This window comes from Balearica regulorum, chromosome 3 (assembly GCF_011004875.1).
Source record: "Balearica regulorum gibbericeps isolate bBalReg1 chromosome 3, bBalReg1.pri, whole genome shotgun sequence".
NCBI classification, from domain to species: domain Eukaryota; kingdom Metazoa; phylum Chordata; class Aves; order Gruiformes; family Gruidae; genus Balearica; species Balearica regulorum.
This window is the reverse complement of record NC_046186.1, coordinates 103,204,292-103,225,005: the sequence shown is the minus strand read 5'-3', so window position 1 is coordinate 103,225,005 and position 20,714 is coordinate 103,204,292. Positions and strand designations below refer to the sequence as shown.

At 36.8% G+C, this 20,714-nt stretch overlaps 1 protein-coding gene across 1 annotated transcript in view; it reads left to right on the top strand.

Moving 5' to 3' along the window:
- USH2A (usherin) overlaps positions 1 to 20,714 on the top strand; it is a 396,138-nt gene that overhangs the window by 142,310 nt on the left and 233,114 nt on the right. Inside the window, exons 21-28 of the mRNA XM_075749252.1 lie at positions 1,130 to 1,260; positions 7,704 to 7,830; positions 8,236 to 8,346; positions 9,807 to 9,980; positions 10,502 to 10,632; positions 16,675 to 16,948; positions 19,905 to 20,108; positions 20,241 to 20,321. Of these exons, the coding sequence (XP_075605367.1) occupies positions 1,130 to 1,260; positions 7,704 to 7,830; positions 8,236 to 8,346; positions 9,807 to 9,980; positions 10,502 to 10,632; positions 16,675 to 16,948; positions 19,905 to 20,108; positions 20,241 to 20,321 (1,233 nt within the window). The remainder of the gene's footprint in view (positions 1 to 1,129; positions 1,261 to 7,703; positions 7,831 to 8,235; positions 8,347 to 9,806; positions 9,981 to 10,501; positions 10,633 to 16,674; positions 16,949 to 19,904; positions 20,109 to 20,240; positions 20,322 to 20,714) is intronic.

The following is a 20,714-nucleotide window of genomic DNA, read 5'->3' as shown; positions in this document are numbered from 1 at the left end:
ATACCTGGAACCTCAAAGTACAGCAGACGTAGGTGTTACTATTGCTGCTTTTCCATTTCACTTTGCAAATAAATTAGTTCAGTTAAGGTAGGGCTCCACCGTAGACCCGGCCTGCGATATCTGGATTTGCATGTTAGAAAAATTGGGTCAAATTGGACATATGGTTCTGTAATTTTCTTATTTCTTTCTGTAGGATGATGTTCCATGAGGTAGCTTAAAAGAAAGGTGTTATAACAAGATTGGTGGCTATCCAAAACTTGCTTATTCATAATTATAGTTCTCGAAACTTATAGTTTATAAGTTGTTTCATTAATGTGTCCTTACATAGTTACATAGTTAGGAGTAAGTTTATATCATGGAAAACAATATTCCAATATTTACAAGCTGTTTAAATAGTTTGCTGTTTTGATATTTGTGGTAAAAAGTAATGTAAAAAACCCTACTTTTTTTCTTGTGTGCCACTTGAATGACATTTCATGTGCTGAGACTGTTTTATCAGAAGCCAAATGGAGGACTGTTGATAATGATCTGGAAATGCTCTTATTTAAGATTAGTTCATCAATTACTCCTTGGGATATGTCCAATTTTTGTTAAAACCTGTTCTTTTTCAGATGTTCTTTGTGCATGTGTGTATATACATTTATAAAAGAGTACATATAATTATACATATAAATGTCTGTGTATATATGTCTTTGAGACCCAAACCCCCACTACTCTTCATAGAAATCCTTCCATGCAGGAATCTCATTCCCACTTTGTGAACAGAAATGTTGAGACAACTGAAAATCCACATGTAAAACATCAAGTATTAGAATAGTATGCTAATATTTCAATTACATTTTTTTAAGCAAGAAGTTACTGAATAGCCTAAGTTACAATTGCATACCTTTTTTTTATGGATGAGTAAGGGCTCTGAAATCACAGACATTTCTCTCAAAGGCTGATTCAGGCTGGATTAGTAAAATTTCTCCTGCAATGACTGGCAGGGGTTTTAAGTGAACAAAACTTCCATGATTTTGGTTTGCCATTTTACTGCTGGTTTTAAAACAACTTTTTTTTTGTAATTACACTGTTCGTATGCGTGAGAACCATTTTTGGCATTAACCATCTGCTTGCTTTTTCTAACCAGGTATTAAAGTGAAATTTAGAACCCAGGAACCTGATGGTTTGATTTTTTTCTCTGCATCACCTGGGAATCAAGAGGAATATATTGCGCTGCAACTGAGGAGTGGTCGTCCTTACTTTCTTTTTGATCCACAGGTACAACAAAAGATAAAATCCTATAAAAATGGCTTATATTACTACTTTACATACTTATCCTATTATTATTATTATTACTATTATTATTTAATTGATACAAATTAACTGGCTCATCAGAACCCTTAGGTAAATGGACATTTTGGGGAGAGAAACACTTAAACACTAAAGGTTTGCTCATTTTTTGTTATGTTGCCACAATTCGCAACTTTATTTTTGCATTTTTATGGGTTGGGTTTTTTTGTCAGTACCACCGAGCACCACTACAGCTTAAGGTACCAAGATTTCAAAGGTGGACAGAACTAGTTTTTGAATTAGCAAATAAAGGTTATTGTTGTGGTTTAACCTGGCAGGCAGCTAAAAAAACCACGCAATTGTTCACTCAACCCTCCCTAATGGGATGGGGGAAAGAATCGGGGGGGGGCAAGTAAAACTCGTGGATTGAGATAAAGATGGTTTAATATGACAGAAAAGGAAGATGATAATAATGATAAAAGAATATACAAAACAAGTGATGCACAGCACAACTGCTCACCACCCGCAGACAGCTGATGCCCAGCTAGTTCGTGAGCTGTGGTCTAATGCCCCGGCCAGCTTCCCCCAAGTTATGTACTGAGCATGACATCATATGGTATGGACTATCCCTTTGGCCAGTTTGGGTCAGCTGTCCTGGCCGTGTCCTCTCCCAGCTTCTTGTGCACGCCCAGCCTCCTCACTGGCTGGGCAGTATGAGAAGCCAAAAAATCCTTGACTTGGCATAAACATTGCCCAGCAACAACCAAAACATCAGTGTATTATTAACATTATTCTCATCCTAAATCCAAACCACAGCACTATACCTACTACAAGAAAGAAAATTAACTCTATTCCAGCTGAAACCAGGACAGTCATATTTTTTCAGTCAATTATTTTTAAGCCTCCCATCTTGAGACTTTGTCTTTTCCTATTGAAATCAGTGTGTTCCCATTAATGTGATGAAAGTTCTCTCTCACTTCTAGTAATAATGACCATAGCCAAGACATAAATAATTAGAGAAATATTATCAAATAAATTCTACCAAATTAAAAGTAAGACCATATTCCTTCCATTTCTTTTTGGGTGTATTCTGTTTTCTCTGCAATCTCCTCATGGAATAAAAAAGCGTTACAGACGCAGTTATATTTCATATGTATGCAAGAAACTAAGCAACAATCAGATTTTATAATTGTATTGGCAGAATGTGGTATCACATGTATCCATATATGCGCATCCTTTTTGTAATGTTACCGCTGCCTCCGTGTTGCTGGAAGGCCTGGTTGTTCTATTAACCCTGTCTTGTGTCCTGCCTCAGTGTCTAATTACGTGATTGGCATTGTGTCTGCTGCTCCGGGAGCTTGAACAGAAATGCTTAATGGTATAAAATGGTGGAGATTTAGAGATTTGACGATCCATTGTTAACGTTTGCTTCCTGAGCTCTGCCGTGGTCCAGGCACTGATGCTCTGTGACCGTGCGGTGGTGGTGTGCAGCAGCGAAACTCCTCCTCAGCTCGGGACAATCTGGAGGAGGCAAAGTGCTGCACAGTGGCTAGCCTGTCTGTGGTCCCTATGCTAGAAAACATTGAATCTGCTTCTGACCCCAAGATAATAAATGTCTACTATTTCCACTGCATTCACACATAGGCTTTATCTTCTTTTCCTTGCTGCAAACTGAATCAGCGTGTACTTCAATTTTTGTTAATGTTACCCTCATCTATATTTTAACAGGTATTAGTTCTGGTTTATCTCTTTTACACTTATACCTTTACTTAACTGAAAAGGAATTTTTATTTCCTTTGCAAGATCTTTCTAGGTATAATAGTTTGATTTTTGTTGCTGTTTGTTTTAATGGGAGTAGGTATCTTTCAACTAGCATTTTAGTGCTTCAAATAGTATTCCTAGCCTTCCTTGCAAATTTGCTCCTTCTGAAGTACCTGTGTCAGCTAGGTTGGACTTGTTCCCTAGAAGATGTATTTGTTTGGATTCACAGTATTTGGGGGATTGGGAGACAGGGGGACAGGTGGGAGAGTGGCTTATTTGGGGCTTTTTTTTTTTTTCCTTCCTTTTTCCCCCCCTCTTTTTTTTTCTGTCTTTTAACTGTAAAAAATGCAGGTCTCATCCACAGTCAGTCCCTAGAGGTTCTCACTTCAGCTAACATTTTCAATAGTTACTATGTTGAATTTTAATAAATTACTTGTTTATAAAGTGTTTATCTTTCTGTTTCATTTGAATCGGGCAATTCTGTCCCATGCTGATTTTTAGAATCATCACTTCCATATTGTTCCTTAAATATATAAATATATAAGTCTAAAATAGCTTATATTGCTGGTTCAGTGACTGTAGGAAAAAAAAAAAAAATCTGTCATTCAAGGCATTCAGGAATAGTGTAGGTCTTAACATTTGGTTTACTATCTTGAAAGCTAATGTTTTCTAATTTCTCATTAATAATGAGGAAGAGATTCCTGTGCATTCTCAGATTCAGATGTAGGATACTGTGGCCTACATTGATATATTTCTTGTAGTATCCTTTTCAAAAACTGTTACCTGTAAAAATTCAGTTATCAAAACTTTTCAATCTTCTGTATCCTTAATATGCTGTACTACCTTACTATCTTTACCTTTGTTTCTATGTTTTCTACATAGTTTGTTTATTTTTGCCATTATTTGCTATTCCTATTCTATAAGGTCAGGTATCATGTTCTGTAGCAGCAATTCTTATTCCTTCATTTGTGCATCGCAGTTTTGCATTAGTGTTCAACTGCTTTAACTACTTCTTATTGACATCACGTGGTTTCCTAACCCCGTTATATGCATTGTTTTCTCTAATTATGGTCGTGGCATATATGATAAGCATTTATGGCCCTGCCTCTGTGCTCTTCTCTTAAAAATGGCAAAAATTCTTTTTGATGACAATTGTGTGTCTGCTCCTTTTTATCTATAGCAGCATGGTGTAATAATCTGTGCTCCCTTCCAGCTGTGTCCTGTGGCAGGTTAATTATACTTACGCTTAGTCCCTTTCAGGGTTCTTGTATGTATCTTTGCCCATGATCAGCAGCGCGTTGTCTCTTCGTTGTGTCTGTTCTGGGGATAGTCCTGCCAAGTCTTCTTAGTGGGGAGTCTTCAGCAGCCTTACTTCTTCCTTCTCTTAGTGTTAATTTCAAATCCTTTTCTTCCTGTCCGTTCATACTTCCCTTAACTTTATGTACACCACCATTCACCTAGCTGTACTCTGACGATCTCTTTTGTCTCCCTTTTGTGTTGCCTAGCTGCTCGTTTTTCCTTCCTTATTGTTTTGCTGTCATTCTTTGCAGCCTTCTATTCATGGTCCGGGAAGCGTGAGGTTTTTTACTAGCAGATGTCTTCCTCAGTCTTGTCTGCATAATCAAATCGTTCCATAGACCTTCCTCCAAACTCAGTGTGTCTGCAAACCTTCAGCTGTCCGTGGAGTTTCTTCTCATCGTAATGCTTTTAAACCCATCCCTGAACTACACAATCAACTCGTGCTAAATTTATAGTTATCTTTCAGTGGCTACAGCTCATTTGTTCTACCTTTTTTTTCCCAGGAAAGCACTGTGAATGTTTTATACAAAGTGAAATCACTAACAGTGGAATTTTAAGGCCAACCTGGAGCACCATTTTTCTAGTGCTTAGGACAGTCTTCTGAGGATAGAGTATCGGGATTCTTACAATATGGAGTGAATTGAATCCAACTCTTCCATTTTAGAAGATGATTCATTTACTAAACTTTATAGCAAAAAAAAAAAAAAAAAAAAGGGAGCAACACTCAATAGTTTTCTTGTTGCCTGTGGTTTGTGCGGAGGCTGAAGTAGTAGGTACAGTCTGAGGGTGAGCTGTTACTCTCAAAAAAAGGAAGATGGAGAATACCTAGCTGTAAATCCTGACTATAGGTTGCTGCTTAGCATTGGCAAAACTTCAGTACTTGGTCAGGACCTGTCTCAGTTGTAGGAGTTTGGGCATTGAAAGAACTTGACTGGGAGAAGTGTAGTTGCATTCAGACTTTGGCACCTAGGCAGTGTCTTTGAGGATCACTGTTTGTGATGTTTCTACATATTTTCATAAGTGTAATCACCAGCAGGAAGAGCCATAGAGATTCACGTTTACTTAGTTATTAGTGAGAGCCACTAAACATTAAGACTTACTGTATGGCTCGGAAAACTAATCCAGATGTGGTTCCCTATGTGTGATTTCCAAAATGCATCACAAGCCATTTCACAACAGGGTATTTGAATATGATCACAGAGTGACTGGAGTAGTTGGGGAGAAAACGTCATACAGAGGCCTCCGATGCAGTGCGTGCTGAACCCTCAACATGGTCTTTTAAAATTTTTTTTCTTTCCTTTTTTTCCCCCTGAAATTAGGCACAGGTTAGCACATATGGTTGTGTGGTCCCAGATTGAATTGGTTACAAATAAATGTGGTTTCTGATGTATAAAACTGTTAATGCTCTAGACTGTTGCCAAACATAATATGAAGAACCACTTATTCAGGCACCTGATCTTTAGAATGCAGCATCGTTTGTAACAATTTTAACGCTAACTAAGTACACTTTGATGAGACAGCATTTAATAAAATGCTCATTAATTTCATCATTAGCAAGGGTATGCTAAGAAGTAAGCCAGTTTCTTATGTCACGCCCAATTAGCATCCCATGCTAGTAATCCCATTAGTATTGTTGAATTCACTAATGGAAAAACTAATGGGCATGCTACCAGGGCACATTAATTGGGCATGACACCAGTTCTGGTTTTAATTATTAAACTACGATAATGAAATGTGTGTTTGTAAAATATTAAAATGTTGAAATAGGAGAGACGACAATAAAAAATAGTATGTGAAAAAGTGCACGTTAGTATGTAAGCATATATAGCTTTGCATTGTTATCATGGGACAGAGGACTGCTGTACAAACTGCCTCAATACCAAGACGTTGGCTGAATTGAGTAGGAAACATGCTGTAAATATTCATGGGAAGTTATTTTTCCTGTAATTGTGTACATCTGTACACATCCTATGTATTTTCATACATAGGATACAGAGTGACAGTCCCCAATTCAAAATTTACTGTAGAATGTATACTATGTTTATAAATCTATATTCTGACAAACAATGTTTAATAGATGCACATCACTAAAGGCAGAATACTAAATTTTAACAAGACCTTTTTAGTGTTAATCACAATAAGTGGTGGTTTTTATCAACAGGTTTTCTTTGTATGCATAACTCTAAGGTCCTTGAGCCAAAAGAGTACTGGAAGATCTGGAAAAAAAAAATAATTCGGAATTGTCTGGTTTGCTACTGCAAAGTAACAAGCTAGACCCCCAAATTATAAGGAACCTTTTATTTCTCTTTTATATATTTTTTTGAAATTGTTATTTTTGAAGCCTGCTTAAGCCATAAAGTAACTGCAGAGGTCGTGATTCTTTAATATTATGTAGTGCCTATGCAAAGAAATGTTTTTCCATTCAGTAGTTGCCTGCTACATGGGATAATTCTATTTTGTGAAGTCAACAGAATAACTTCGAGTTCCCACGCGGTTCAACTATGATATAAGGTCCTGAGACAATATTATGGGAATTATTCGGAAGTTAGAAGACTATTTGCATATAAATGTCATGAAAATTCTTGAAATACATTAGTTTTATTTTTATTGCATCATTATATGAATTTATGGGGTATTTTGTTTGGTTGTTTACAGTCTTGAGGCTTGACTTGGCAACAGCATCTGTTATATTCCTCTTAGCAATTCAGAAAATATTTCTCTATATTTTGTCATGAATGTCTCGATTACCCTCCTCATATCATTATATTTTTTGGTTTTGGTAAGACCTTTTCCTTCATGAATGTATTATACTCTCTCACCTAAAAATTCAAGTCCTTTTGATACCAGCTTAACAGAGACAGAACGCTCATCTTCACACTGTTCTACAAATACATCTCTTTTTTGGGTCCCTTCTGGTAGACAGGTGCTGCAGTCAACAATCCTGATATGCAGTAGCTTTCTGTGGATGGCACGTTGCATCATGGCTATCAAAATTTACAACCACAGCAATCTATGAAGTAGTTAAATAAAGACTTCATTAAAGAAAATAAAAAAATAATAAAAAAAATCTGAGTGACATGACCCTTAGTAATTTGTGCCTCATCCTCATCTTTATCAGGAGAACTACACCGGGTTTTCTATTTTTAATAGAAACTGAACTGGATCCTTGATCCCTCATTTATTATTTGAGAAGGTTAATTTAGTGAGGAAATCAGTCCTAAACATCATTCAGTATTCCAAAAGAAGTTAAACAGAAGACTTTTGTCTTTATTTTTAGATGTTATATACGACAGAGTGGTATAAACAGTAAGGTGTAATTCTAAATCTTATGTTCATAATATTCTAAATCAGATTCTTCTGTTAATAAAAAGGGATCTGCGGTAGCAGTCACTCCAACTAATGATGGTGGGAAAGAGTACAACGATAACAGTTGGCATCAAATAATTGCTACAAGAATTCAAGCACTGGGAAACATCACAGTGGATGGGCAGTACACAGGTAATCAATCCAGTTCCATTTTGCTTTATTATTTTGGTATTACTCAGTGTGCTGCTCACTTGCTTAATTTTCCACTACCTATCTGCATCCATATAGCAGGAAATTAACTCCATTTTCTGACAAAATCACTACTGTTTTGTCCATGCATCTGAGGTATCCGTCCACTGTGAATCTTTGGTAATTTGATACTAAGTGTAAGGAGTTTTGTCTTTTTGTGCTTGTGACTCTATGATTGTGTTAATATTATTTTGTAGAATGGAGTTGTAAATATTTCCAAGATGTGTATGGGCAAATATTAGGACATTGTGTTACATTAGCCTCTTTTCTCAAGTGTCAGCATTCTGTTATTGAGTTGCAAATCTGTTGAAAGCATTGAACACAGGAATAATGACCTATTTTGTACAGGTTCTTCCGTAGCAACTAGTGGCAGTAGCATTATTGGAGAGAACACGGGAGTTTTTGTTGGAGGACTTCCACAGGGTTATACTATTGTAAGAAAGGATGCAGGTGAGTACAGCTGCGGCCTGTATAATACGACAAGTCCTATAAAGTGGCACTGAGTTAACTGCCTTTGCAGTAGTGTAGGGGGTATTGACGTTGTGTCAGAAACATGAGGACAGTACTTAATTTGCATAATTGTTTTAATCAAAAATAAGTCTGTACAGTTTCTCAAATTTTATCTTTTGGGATAGATGGAAATACCTATACAGCTGATTTCACCGGCAGTAAAGCAGTGTATGAGGTCTGTGTACATTTTAAGGGATTTTATGCACAGAACTGGTGTGCATGTGAGAAACTCATGGGTACGTTTTACATTCTAGATTCCCAAATTCTTTTCCAAAGTACACACAGAGATTGTTTTTATTAACTTAAGCACAGAGTTACGCATCCCAGTTGGAGGCAGGGATACATCACGCTGGCCTTTTTTGGTGTGAGTTTTGGATTGTTCAGGGATTGTTGCATTGAACTCAGTGGTGTATGAATATATCTGTATTCTACAGCTGTATTTATGTGGAGCTGGATTGTAGCTGGCTTCCAGAAGAATCAATAAACATATGTCATCTTATATAAACTTGGTATATATACTAAGTGTATATTCTACTAGCACATAACAGAGAGGTGATTGCATACAAAACCAGTATACAATCAGCTGTTCTCAGTGGATTCACATCCAGGCTTTTGTTATTTTCATATTAACCTTAAAACCAAATTGTTTGTATTAAGTTTGTATTCCCACCACTGATAAGGACGTGAAATTTAGTTGATGACTTGGTGTGAGGTACACTAGAGGACAGCTTCTTCTATCCTTCGTTTCACTTTACTAAAACCAGAAATACATGCATGTCTTCTTCTAAAACTTTAGTTCATAAAGTAATACAGGATGCCTCCCTCAAAAACTCTGCAAAATAATCAAAATGAGATTGACTATAAATACCATTCCAGAGAACACCATCTGTAAAATCTGCTTTATATTTTTGTCTCCAGTAAAGAAAGAGACAGCAGCCACAAATCACTATTTTTTTTTTTTCCAAACAAGGAAAGAAAAACTTCCTGATGAAGCTTCTAAACATTTATTTGTCTGCCTTAGCTTTTGCAGCACTGTTTCTTCCTTTTCAGCAGATGCACGCCTTTTTTCGCAATTATTGTTCTGTTTAAAAAGGCTAAACCTGAAAACTTTCCTTAGAATCTTCATGAAGTACATTTACACCATTGATTCAATGCAAAATCTCAAAAAGTTTAATATTTTTCAGCTACATAGCAGTAGCTGCTGTCTTTAGTGACTAGACCCATTCAGAAATCTGGATTTAGCTTGGAGACCAGCTTTATGAAGTGACTGATGGCTGGCTATCAATGTCAACATGGACATATATGATAGAGTGACCGTGTATAAAACATAGAAATTAATCTCTGCATTTAGGTGCAGGTGATTGGCATAAAAAAATTATTTTCCTTTCTTGCAGGGATGAAGATGGTAGTCCAGAAAGGATTTGTGGGGTGTCTCAGTGATGTATTTTTGAAAAAAGTGCATACTCCCTATGAAAACTGGGAATCTTTGAACTGGCAGGATGCTGAAGAGCAAACCAACGTCTATCAAATTTGGGAAGGATGCCCCGTTGTCCTTTCAGACGGAGCACATTTTCTTGGCAAAGGTAGTTTGCTGTACTAATGTACTAGCCAAGTATGATTTTAGTGTATAAAAGGTGATCATATCAAAAGTATTGCAGTGATCTGCTTTTCAAAGCAGTTTTAGTTATATAGGATTATTTTTGAATGGTTTAAAATTTGGTTTCCGGGTTTACAGAAGATTACTGCATGAAAGAGTAATTGCGTTCACAGACAGGTGCTGCTGCTGTACTGTATGCAGATTTGATATGCATGTAAAAGGTGAAGCTTCACTTTGGAGGAGACACAGATGCCTATAATGTGTATTAAAAAAAAAAAAAGCCAGGTAGTAAAATTTAGGACATTGTACCAGTTTGGTTTGTTGCAGTACATTATGGATAACTGTCCTTTACAAAGCTGAGTGATAAAGTTGTAAACCTTAATCTTGAAACCTCTGGTTTCTTCATGTCAAAGTAGAAAGTAGCACCTAGATTTTTGCTTTTAGTTTCTTGAACCTGTTTATTTATGTATTTCATTTAAATTATGTATGTATTCACTTTCTTTCAAGGGTTCCTGGAACTGCATTCAGGTGTTTTCAGTGGTGGACTGGAATTTGAGATCTCATTCCAATTTAGAACAGATCAACTGAATGGTTTGCTTTTGTTTGTTTACAATAAAGATGGCCCAGATTATCTTGCAGTAAGTTCAGAAATGCAAATAACTATATTCAGATATGACCTGTGAGTTTTGTCTACTAAGATATATTCAGTATTTAAAGACATTTCAAACCATAAGTTATTTCTGTGTTTTATTTTGAAATGCTGTGCACAGCAAAGTGTAAGGGGAGCAAAAAGACTCCAAAAATTCTCAGAATAATTTACCTGTGTTATTTATATCATAAATAAGAAAGATATCAATATATGGAAAGCAGAATTATTCTCTTTGCTGGATTAGAAGCAAAGAGAATAAAACACATGTACTAAATGCTTTTGGTTAATTCCTGGGAAAGTATAGAGTTACCCAAGTTCCCAGTTCTCATACTAGAACAAAATCAATTAAATTGTAAATCAAAAAGTTCATGACGGAGATTGTCCAGTATCCTAACAAAGCTTTCTGTAATTTTTTATAATCCATATAATTTCTTCATTATGATTTAAAACATAAGGATTGTCATATATGCAGAAATTAGTGGTCCAGCTTAATCCCATCCCATCTCATCCCGATCAGTTTTCCCAACACTGTAGAGGAAGTTGGACAAATCCTGTATTAGGGAAATTTGTGAGATAATGCCTATGAACTTTCTTTTTGGTGTCTATTAAATAAGACTGGTATATGCTCAGAAGTACTCATGCTTCCATCTTTTCCAGGATTTTGTTTAAGATTGAATGTGTTTGATGCAGTTTTTCAGGTTTTTTTATTAGTTACATGGCTCTAGATTTTAGTATTTTTCTTTCCCCGAGGATTCTGAATGTAATTAGACTGTGGTCACCATTGGTTAGTGGATCAACTATAGTTACTACTTGCACCAGCTACTACGTATTACATTGGAAGTAATATATCTTTTTAGTTGGACTAAGAAGCAATCATTTATATTCAGAGATTTTTGAGGGTTTTGTTACTCTTCATGACCTAATCTGCCCTTTCTGCATTTTTATTGAGTTTCATTTATCTATTTATTATAATGCAGCTGTTTTGCTAATGGCTGTCATGTCTCAGCCTGTTTTATTGCATGGCATTATATCTAATGTGCCTTTTCTTTTAAACTTCTGACCTAAACCATATAAATATATTTTTTCCCCTTTTCAGGTCAACTATAACTTACTCTACATTTCCTTTTTATATAACTGACTTTTCCAGCAGATAATTCTTTTCCTGGAGTTTGAATTCTGCTAGACCTGATTGTTTCCTCTTTTTCAAGCAGCCTTAGTTCAAAAATTATAATGAGTTCCAATAAGAATTCTTGCTAATTACATGTTATTACTTCCGTTTTGCCCTCAAGTAATGACCAAGATCATGAGCTAATAGCATAAGATGCTATACATACATTACTGCCCCACCCAAAAGAGACTTGTACGTGTGTAATTCACAGTGCTGGAGCACTATTTACGTGAACAGTACTTAACAGGGACAAACATGGGGCTTGTGTTCTTCTCGAGATTCTCGTGGTATGTAATCCTTGTTTCCTTTCTCTTGCTCTGTGAAAGACTAGTAAATATGAGAAAATAGCTTCTGACTATAAAGGAAAAAGGGGACTTACTAAATTGAAAGTGCAGTCAAAAGCACAAAGTAGTTAGTTAGACAAAACAATTTCCTTCTCTACTCGTACTTCCAGATTTTTGGCAGTTTTATATTATTTTTAGCACTGAAAACTGTGATTAGATAATTTTCTTACCATTTGTCCCAAGTCAAGTAAACTTGTAAATTCTTTTCTCACTTTGCGCTTGACCTCAACATCTCCATAGCCTTAAGATGAGGAATTTTAGAGTGGATGGGTATATGCATGCTTTTCTAACCCTTGCAGCTTTGTGTTCTACACATACATAATGATGACAGAAGGTTTTTCCATACACTTGAGCTCACAAAAAAAAAGGTTAATAGAGAGTGAAAATGAGGTGTGTAGCGTGTTGCGCATGAGCTACGATGTCTTTGTTAGGAGCTTTGGTCAGGAGACACTTGCACTGCAAAACAGATTAGAAGCTATACCACTTATCCTGAGTGCCAATGTAAGACGGTAGTTCCTGAGCCTTCCCTTTGCGTAGGTCACAGCTCTCTTATTAGCTTTATAGTTTTGGAATGACTAAACTAGGCACATGGCTGGCCTGCTACCAAACGGCGACTCTCTCTTGTCTTCTGCCCAAGACAAAATTATGTCCTAGAAAGGTGCTCTGTGTAAAGGTCACTTTTTCCGTGACTTCCATACCCTGAGAATTAACTCAAGCTAGAGAGGTCAATGTGATTCTCTTTGGATTTGGGCACGATAATTATGAGCAAACTGTGACCTGATAAACTATATGTATCACTAGCTCAGTCTGGCATGTGTCTCCTCGTGAACATGTGATTGAAAGAAGGTACTGTGACAGCTGATAGAGTTTGCATTACTGATTTTGATGCTGACCACTTCAGCAGCCAGTGAAAGCCGAAGCACTCCCAATCTTATGTGCGACAGTGGCACCAGCTCCCAAGACATTGTAGCTGATAAAGCTGAAGTTGAATTCAAGAGCTGATTTCCTTCTGCAAAGCTACAAAGTAAGAAAGGAATCCTGCAGGAACTTTCTCAAAAGAATTGCACTTAAGTAGCAGGAAGTAAAATAACCAGTGTCCAAGATGAAAGTGTTACCTGTGAAAGAGCTAAGGAGGGCTGTGAATTAAGTGTTCTGGGGACTCAAAGTCAAAATCTTTTCACCAGCAAAGAAGTGACTGGTACTCATGTGAAGGTGATATACCTATTGCTTACCAGTGATTTCTCTCTGGCTGCTGTGAGGAAGAGATTCCTGTTCCATTAAAGAATGACTGATTCTGAGGAGTCTGTGTTTGGGCCTCTGGCTGGCCAGTCTGAGCAGGGCTGGTACCAGTAGAGAGACATCTCTTTAATATTACTGATTTTGAACTGGAAAGGCCAGTTCAACATCAGTACCATGTACTTTTCCTTTCAAAGGACTCACAAACCGACTGTCATTGCCAAGTTCTTTCAAGTCTGTTGCTTGTCTCTCCTGATACCCCTGAATCTCAGGATGATGTCCCTGTTTGAAGGAGATGAAGCCATAATCAGTCTTGCAGCTCAACATTGGCTGAGACCTTTTTGGATAGCAGATTTTACAAAGTGTCATTCAGCCTCCAATGCAGCCCCTGTCCTATCTGAGTTTTGTTTCTCAGAGCTATGGCTGGATATTCTTCTCATATTCAAAATCATATGTTTATGAGCAGATTGAGTGAGGTAGGGACTAGTCCCTGCACAGAAGGAAAATACAGAAGCACAAAATAATTTAGGTTGAAGGGACCTTTAGAAATAATTTATTCCAAATCTCCACTAAAAGCATGGCCAATTTAGTTGTATAAGGTTGCTCCATGCATTTTATGTCTGAGTATTGTGTGTCTCTCTACAGATGGACAGTCCACAGCTTCTCAAATTCTACAGCCTGTTTCCATCTTTGACCATCCTCATTATAGAAAAAAATCTGAGTTTTTTCTTGTTACAATTTGTCTTCTGCCTCTCATTCTTTCACTATGCACCTCTGAGATGAGTCTGGGTCTGTCTTCTCTATATCCTTCCATAAGGCAGTTGAACAGTTATGTTCTCTTTCTGCTTATTCTTAAGTCTGAGCAAAGCCTGTTCACTCAGCTTCAACTCACACGTTAGGTACTCCAACCCCTGACAGCTTGGTGCCCCTCCACTGGATTCAGTCCAGTGTGCCAATATCTTTCATATACTGGAGTGTCCACAACTGGATACAATAGTCCAGATGTAGTCTTATAGATGATGAATAGAGGGGAAGAATCATCTCCTTGGACCCACTGCCTACCTAAATTCTAATACAGCCCGGTGCATGTTGGCCTTCATCATTTCAAGGGTACGTTGCTGATCGGTGTTTACTTTGTAATCCATCTTGACCCTCAGTCCTTTTCTTCAAAGCTGCTTTTTATGTTTGGGATACCAGTGGCAGCCCCCTTTGCTAACAACTGCAAACTTGCTGACAGTATATCCCATACTATTGCCCAGGTCATTAATAAAATTTTTAATCAGAGTTGGTCCCTGTATCAATCTCAGAGAGATGCCACAACCTGCAAGTGGGCCTGTAGAAGTTCTTGTCCCTCATGTCCTCTTCCAGATTCAGGCTAAGCTTTGGCTTTCCTAATTCCAACCTTACATGCTTAGATATATCAAAATAAGAATTGTGTGCATAGAGAACAGTATTAATAAAATTTTCAGTGTTACTTAATATTTGTACCCCAAATTCTGAAAAGCAAGTATGCTTTTAAGCATAAAACTGAGAGCCTGCTCAGGTTTAGAGATCTGATATAATGCTCTTGTTCTGTTGAGAGATATCAACTAAGCTGTCTGGCAGAAAATTATGATCTTCATGCATTTTTGGTTTAAAGTAATAATATATTTTCCAAGGGCAGATTAGCAATCAAGCATTATTTTAAAGTGGTCCCAGAATTTTATCCAAAGCAAACAATTTACCTGTTGTTTTTCTGAACCTATGCTCAGTATCAGAGAGAATGCTAGATGTATGCAGGACTTCTTTTTTTTTAATCTTCACCATGCAGAACAGTTCAAAGTGAACAGTAGTCCTCTATCTTTAGGGGCACTTGGGAATTCTAAATGTTAGTCCAGGTCATCACAAAAAAAAAAAAAAAAAAAAAAAACACAAAAAAATCCCCCAAACCCCCTCATCATTCTCTGCCTGCTTTAAGACTATGCCAAGATGAGGAAATTGGAAGAGGAATGTGCTGAGTAGTGACCCTGTGTCAAACACCATGTCCTCTCTCCAGCTCCCAGGTCTGGCAGACTTGCTGGCATACTGCTGTAGTCATGCAGCTGAAATGCTTTCTTCACACCAGCACAGTGTGCTCCATATCAATTCTCATCAGTGAAGAAAAAAGATGAATTGTCGAATGGACTGCTTTTTCAAGCTATACTCATCAGCATTGATGCCATGATCTGGCCTTCACTTGTATTGTAGACTCCTTAGCCACAAAGGGCTATGAACTCATGGAAATAGGAAAAGTTGTGGTCCCAAGAAACAAATTAAAAAAATCCCTCTGTTTCATGAGCAAGTAGCCAGTGTGTGCTCTGGGACAGGACCTGTATTGCCCATGACATCTCAAGTACTGAGTTCTGTTTTCAGCTGGGATCTCTTTTAAGGAAATACAATTCAATTACAAATACTGCAACATTGATATTATCAGTAACCTAAATATGTCAGTTTGTCATTACTGGTGATAAACATTTATACTAAATCTGTAGGGTTTTTTCACTCAGTAAGATTTTGTCATGGGAACAATAACGCCTTTTTGTGAACATATTTTTATACCACCATATTTTTCAACCACCAGTTCATCACCAAAGTGTTTAGTGCTCTATACCTGCCAATTTACAATCTCAGCCCACTTGTGTTCCTTTCAGATAGGATAAAGAGTCTTGCAATAAAGCATTTGGAAACTACTGCAGTGAAAACTTAAGTAAAATGTATTTCTGTTAGAGAACTAGCACACTAATCTCAAAAAGCACATATAAAAACAATTATTTTCTTACAAGATTTAGAAGAATAAGGATGAAATACAGAATCAATGTATGCTGGAAAAATTTGAAATTGAGTTCACCAGCCAATTAAAAAGACCTTAATCAGGTCTGACACTTCATTTCCTTATTATCTTGTTACATTCTTCTAAAAAATGAATTGATAGATAAAATACTGTTTTCTCATTCCCCCCCCAAAAAAGCAAACCAGTCCCGGTTCATTGTCTTTTCTTTTTACTTAGTTACATTAGTGCTAAAATCAGTTGTCAAAATATCAGAATATATTTTCCTACATTCTGAATTAACTGATACACTGTATTTAGCATGTTTTGTGTAAACAATTTTATTGTAATTTCTGCTATCCTGAAGATAAAAATGTCTTGTTCATTGATCTTACTCACTGACTCCCTTGATTATTTTTTTTAAAATTAACTGTGTCTGTTGTTGCCATGTATGCAATATTTCTTTCAAAATCTTTTTTTCTGTTTTAAAATATATAGATTGAACTGAAAAGTGGAATATTAAACATCTTTTTAAAAACTGGCATTGTCTTTACACAAGTGGATCTCTGGTTAGGACTATCTTATTGTGATGGAAGGTGGAACAAAGTCACAGTGAACAAGGAGGGCTCCGTAGTTTCAGCAAGTATGAACGAACTGAGTGAGCAGACACTCGAACCCCGTCTTCAGCAGCTAAAAGCAAACTCACCTGTCTACCTAGGAGGAATCCCACCTGAGATTCAGAATTTTTATAAAGAACTGGGGTTAGAACAAGGTAAGATGACACCAAGAAGAAGATGTTTTTAAAAAACTGGTGCCATGCACAAGGTGGACATTCTGCTGCTAGCAGTGTAAATTCATGAATATGTAACATGAATTTTTCCTCCCCCCCATTGTTGTTTTAACTACCAGTTACCCCTACCCATCTAGCTTTACTTAGTCCTCATTCTTTTGTAATGCTACAAAAATTCTTCCAACCCAGTGATATCTGAAGCAATCTAACTCACAGGAGAGTAGCAAATGGTAATGTGAGATGCCCAACCAGAAGACCTCAAATCTTCACCAGAGAAAGCCAGTTCAGATAAATTTGTTTCACTTGATCAATGTGTGTCACTCGCAGATCTGGAATACAAAACCAGTGGAAGGCAGTAAACATAGCTTAAATCACTGTGATGAGCCTGGATGCTGCCACGTGGAAGAACTGTTGAGAGTTTTAGTCCTTTTTTACGTGATACTGATTCTGGTCTAAAAAATTGAGTATAAACCCCTGAATTTGGATTTTGCCCACGTTGCCATGATATTTTCCATGTTATCAGGGGAGGGCAGACAGTTGTGTTTTTAGCCATTACTTGACCCCCTTATGTTCTGGAACAGGTAAAATTTCTAGGGGAAAAAAGAGAAGCATTAATTACAGCCTAATACTAATGGTTTCCACAAAAGGATCTACTGTATGAAATGTAGTAAAAAACCATCTATTAAACTAGCTCTGTTTACAGTTTGGGTGTATTTTTTCATTACTTATGAAGCTATTCATCAGTCATGGTGTATTTTTCAGCTACTGTGGGCAAATAAGTAGCAGCCAGTAAGTAATTAGTGGGGAATCTAGTAAGTGGCTTTGAAAGCATGATCTCACATTGAATGCGTGCATTCAAGTAAGCTCTGCAGAGCTCCGTTGAAGCCTTATGATTTCACAGCTATAGAATAGTTCGACTCAAATCCATGCACTGGCATTCACAGAGAGCTCAAAAATATTGTTTTAAGTATTCTTCCAGCTGTAGGTATCACATAGATTACAATTTTCCTCCAGGTTCTGTGTGCATAATATTTATGGCCCAGAAGTGCTAGCCAGTCATACCCTGTCAGCGTTGCCTCGTAGCAGATGGTATAGCCTCGTGAGCGGATGCGTTCGCAACTCCTGCAGCAAAGAGATCTGCGAACAAAGAATCTAGGGCAAAATAATGGCTAAAGTGAATGTCTGAAGTGCATATTGAGGCACATCAATAAACATTACTTTCTTCACTGAGCCTCCTCAGCATACCGCAAAATAAGATGGCGGCTGTCAATTTATATTCAGAGCATCTGAAGATAAAAACATTGCTGTGTGTTCCTAAATGTAGATTTAGATGAGCAAGATTAGGTATTACAGCTTTGAAACACACTTTTATTTAGGACTATAATGATGCAATGATATGATAGTATAATATGGAGACCTTCTGAGCTTAGTAAGTATTTACAAAAGGTTTTCTCTGTTAATGGCTGCTTGGTAATTAATTTTGAATATAGGAATACTGTTTTGCTCACAGCAAATAAGGGATAAATATCCTTCTCCTCCCACCCCACCTCCATGTCATTTACAACTTTATTTTAAGAAATTTCAGATAGAATCTGTGGGCCTTTGCATTTACCCATCACATGCTCTCCTGAGAGGTCAAGGTGGAGGGGAGCTGGCGGGAATGTTTGTGAGAATTTGTACTGTTATTGCTTATTCTGCAGCTACCTGAAAGTAAACAAGATTACTTGGCTGATGTCAGTCAGAAATCTTCAAATAGTGATAATGCAGCTAAAAAGATACTAACGTATTAAAATAGGCTATACAGTATACTTCTCATTGGAAATTGAACAATTGTTCATTTTGTTGAGCTTAAATTAGAATATATTCATTTTAAGGAGCAGTTTGTCTAAATTCCTAGCATTGTGGGGAGAGAACGTGTTTTAGAGGACGATTCAAAATGGGTGTCCACTTTCAGTGGACCTTTCTTTTTGCACAAACTATGTATGGATATTAGATTCTCAGACTGGGTGGCTGAGTACAAATGCACTCCGACCTGCTATCTTGCAGTAATGGAGGCAATAAAACTACATAAGACACAAATATGGTGCTTTCACAAAGCTAAACAGGGGCACTGATCTGTGAGAGGCTGATTTTTAATTTACCAAGTTAATTCTTCAGTAAACTGAAGTCTTCAGTTTGGTTACTGTTTACTTTGGTTTTGTGTTAAACACCAATCACTATACTCAGAGCTGAGAACTATTTTGTATCAATTTATTAATTTCTTTGTAAATTAAGTCACAGAAATATATAGAAATTTGAACAACTGCATCCTGAAATTTTGTAGTAGTGTTTTTACTGCAAGTAACTAATTTAACATATTTGTAATGTCGATGGGAAAGTTAGACACAGAGAAATATATATATATACACATATATATAGAAATAAATATGAAATGAAGTTACTTAATTGTTTTTCTTATGAATTAACAGTTTGGGGTTATGTTTCTAGAGTATCCCATTAGGATAAACTGATATACATCTGCGATCTCCTGAAGTTAATGATATATTTAATCAATGCGTTCTTCTCAGTTTGAGGAAGAGCGTATGTTAACAAAATATTAGCAAGCAGTAGAGAGCTGATTTTCAAATTCAGAATCACTTTTATGGTAATAACTTTAAAGAGAGAAGTGACAGAAGAAAAAACAGAAAGCTATTTCCTCTTGGGATGGATTTGATAACAATGAAAGTATAGTTCAGTAAGGCAGGAACTCAACACCAGAATACCAGGAATTTTTTACCAGCTTAGTATCTTGAAAGGGGAGACTGAATGTCATGTTGGAAGTTAACATATTCACATTACAGTTTTTAGTGCTGAAAATATAGAATTGAAAGGAACAAAAGTGATTCTTAATTAATGATTGAAGCTCTTTATGTGATACTAATCCCTTACTGTTTGCTAGGTTTCGGTGGTTGCATGAAGGATGTTAAATTTACACGAGGTGCTGTCGTTAACTTGGCATCTGTGTCCGGCAGTGCTGTCAGAGTCAATCTGGATGGATGCCTATCAACTGACAGTGCTGTTAACTGCAGGGGAAATGACTCCATCCTAGTATACCGAGGAAAAGAGCAGAGTGTTTATGAGAGCGGTCTACAACCATTTACAGGTAACACATTGGTTCCTTAAATGAGATAGATACATAATTTTTATTTTGTTCTGTATTAATGTATTACCCTGTTCAGTGATTTGTTTGTGTTTTGTTTTGTTTTTCCTCTATCCTTCTCTGTGTTCTTTGAAGAGTACCTTTATAGGGTGGTTGCCTCAAACGAAGGAGGATCAGTATCTAGTGTATGGACTCGTGGTCGTACAAGAGAGTCAGGTAAATATAATTTTAAGGATTACTTATTCCCATGTTTCATTAGCTATTTAATATCAGGTTGGAGAAAAATTGCACCACGACAATTTTGAGTAGTGTAAGTTGTGTAGTGTTTCTGAAGGAGCAAAACTGCTTAATGCTTTGAACAGTACCAAATTACTACTGTGTTCAGCTAGAACGTGTTCAGGCAAGTATTTTCCACGCATAATTCAAAGTCTTTTCCAATATATATATTAGATTATGTAATTGTGTGAGAGCAAAGAATGTGAAAGGATTGAACTGCATTAACTGAGTAATAATAGCCGTGCATCCAGGTATGTTCACACCTGCACGTCTAAACTCACACGACCTGAGTCCGCTGCAGTAAGTAAATCTGTATTTTCCTATATATAACTT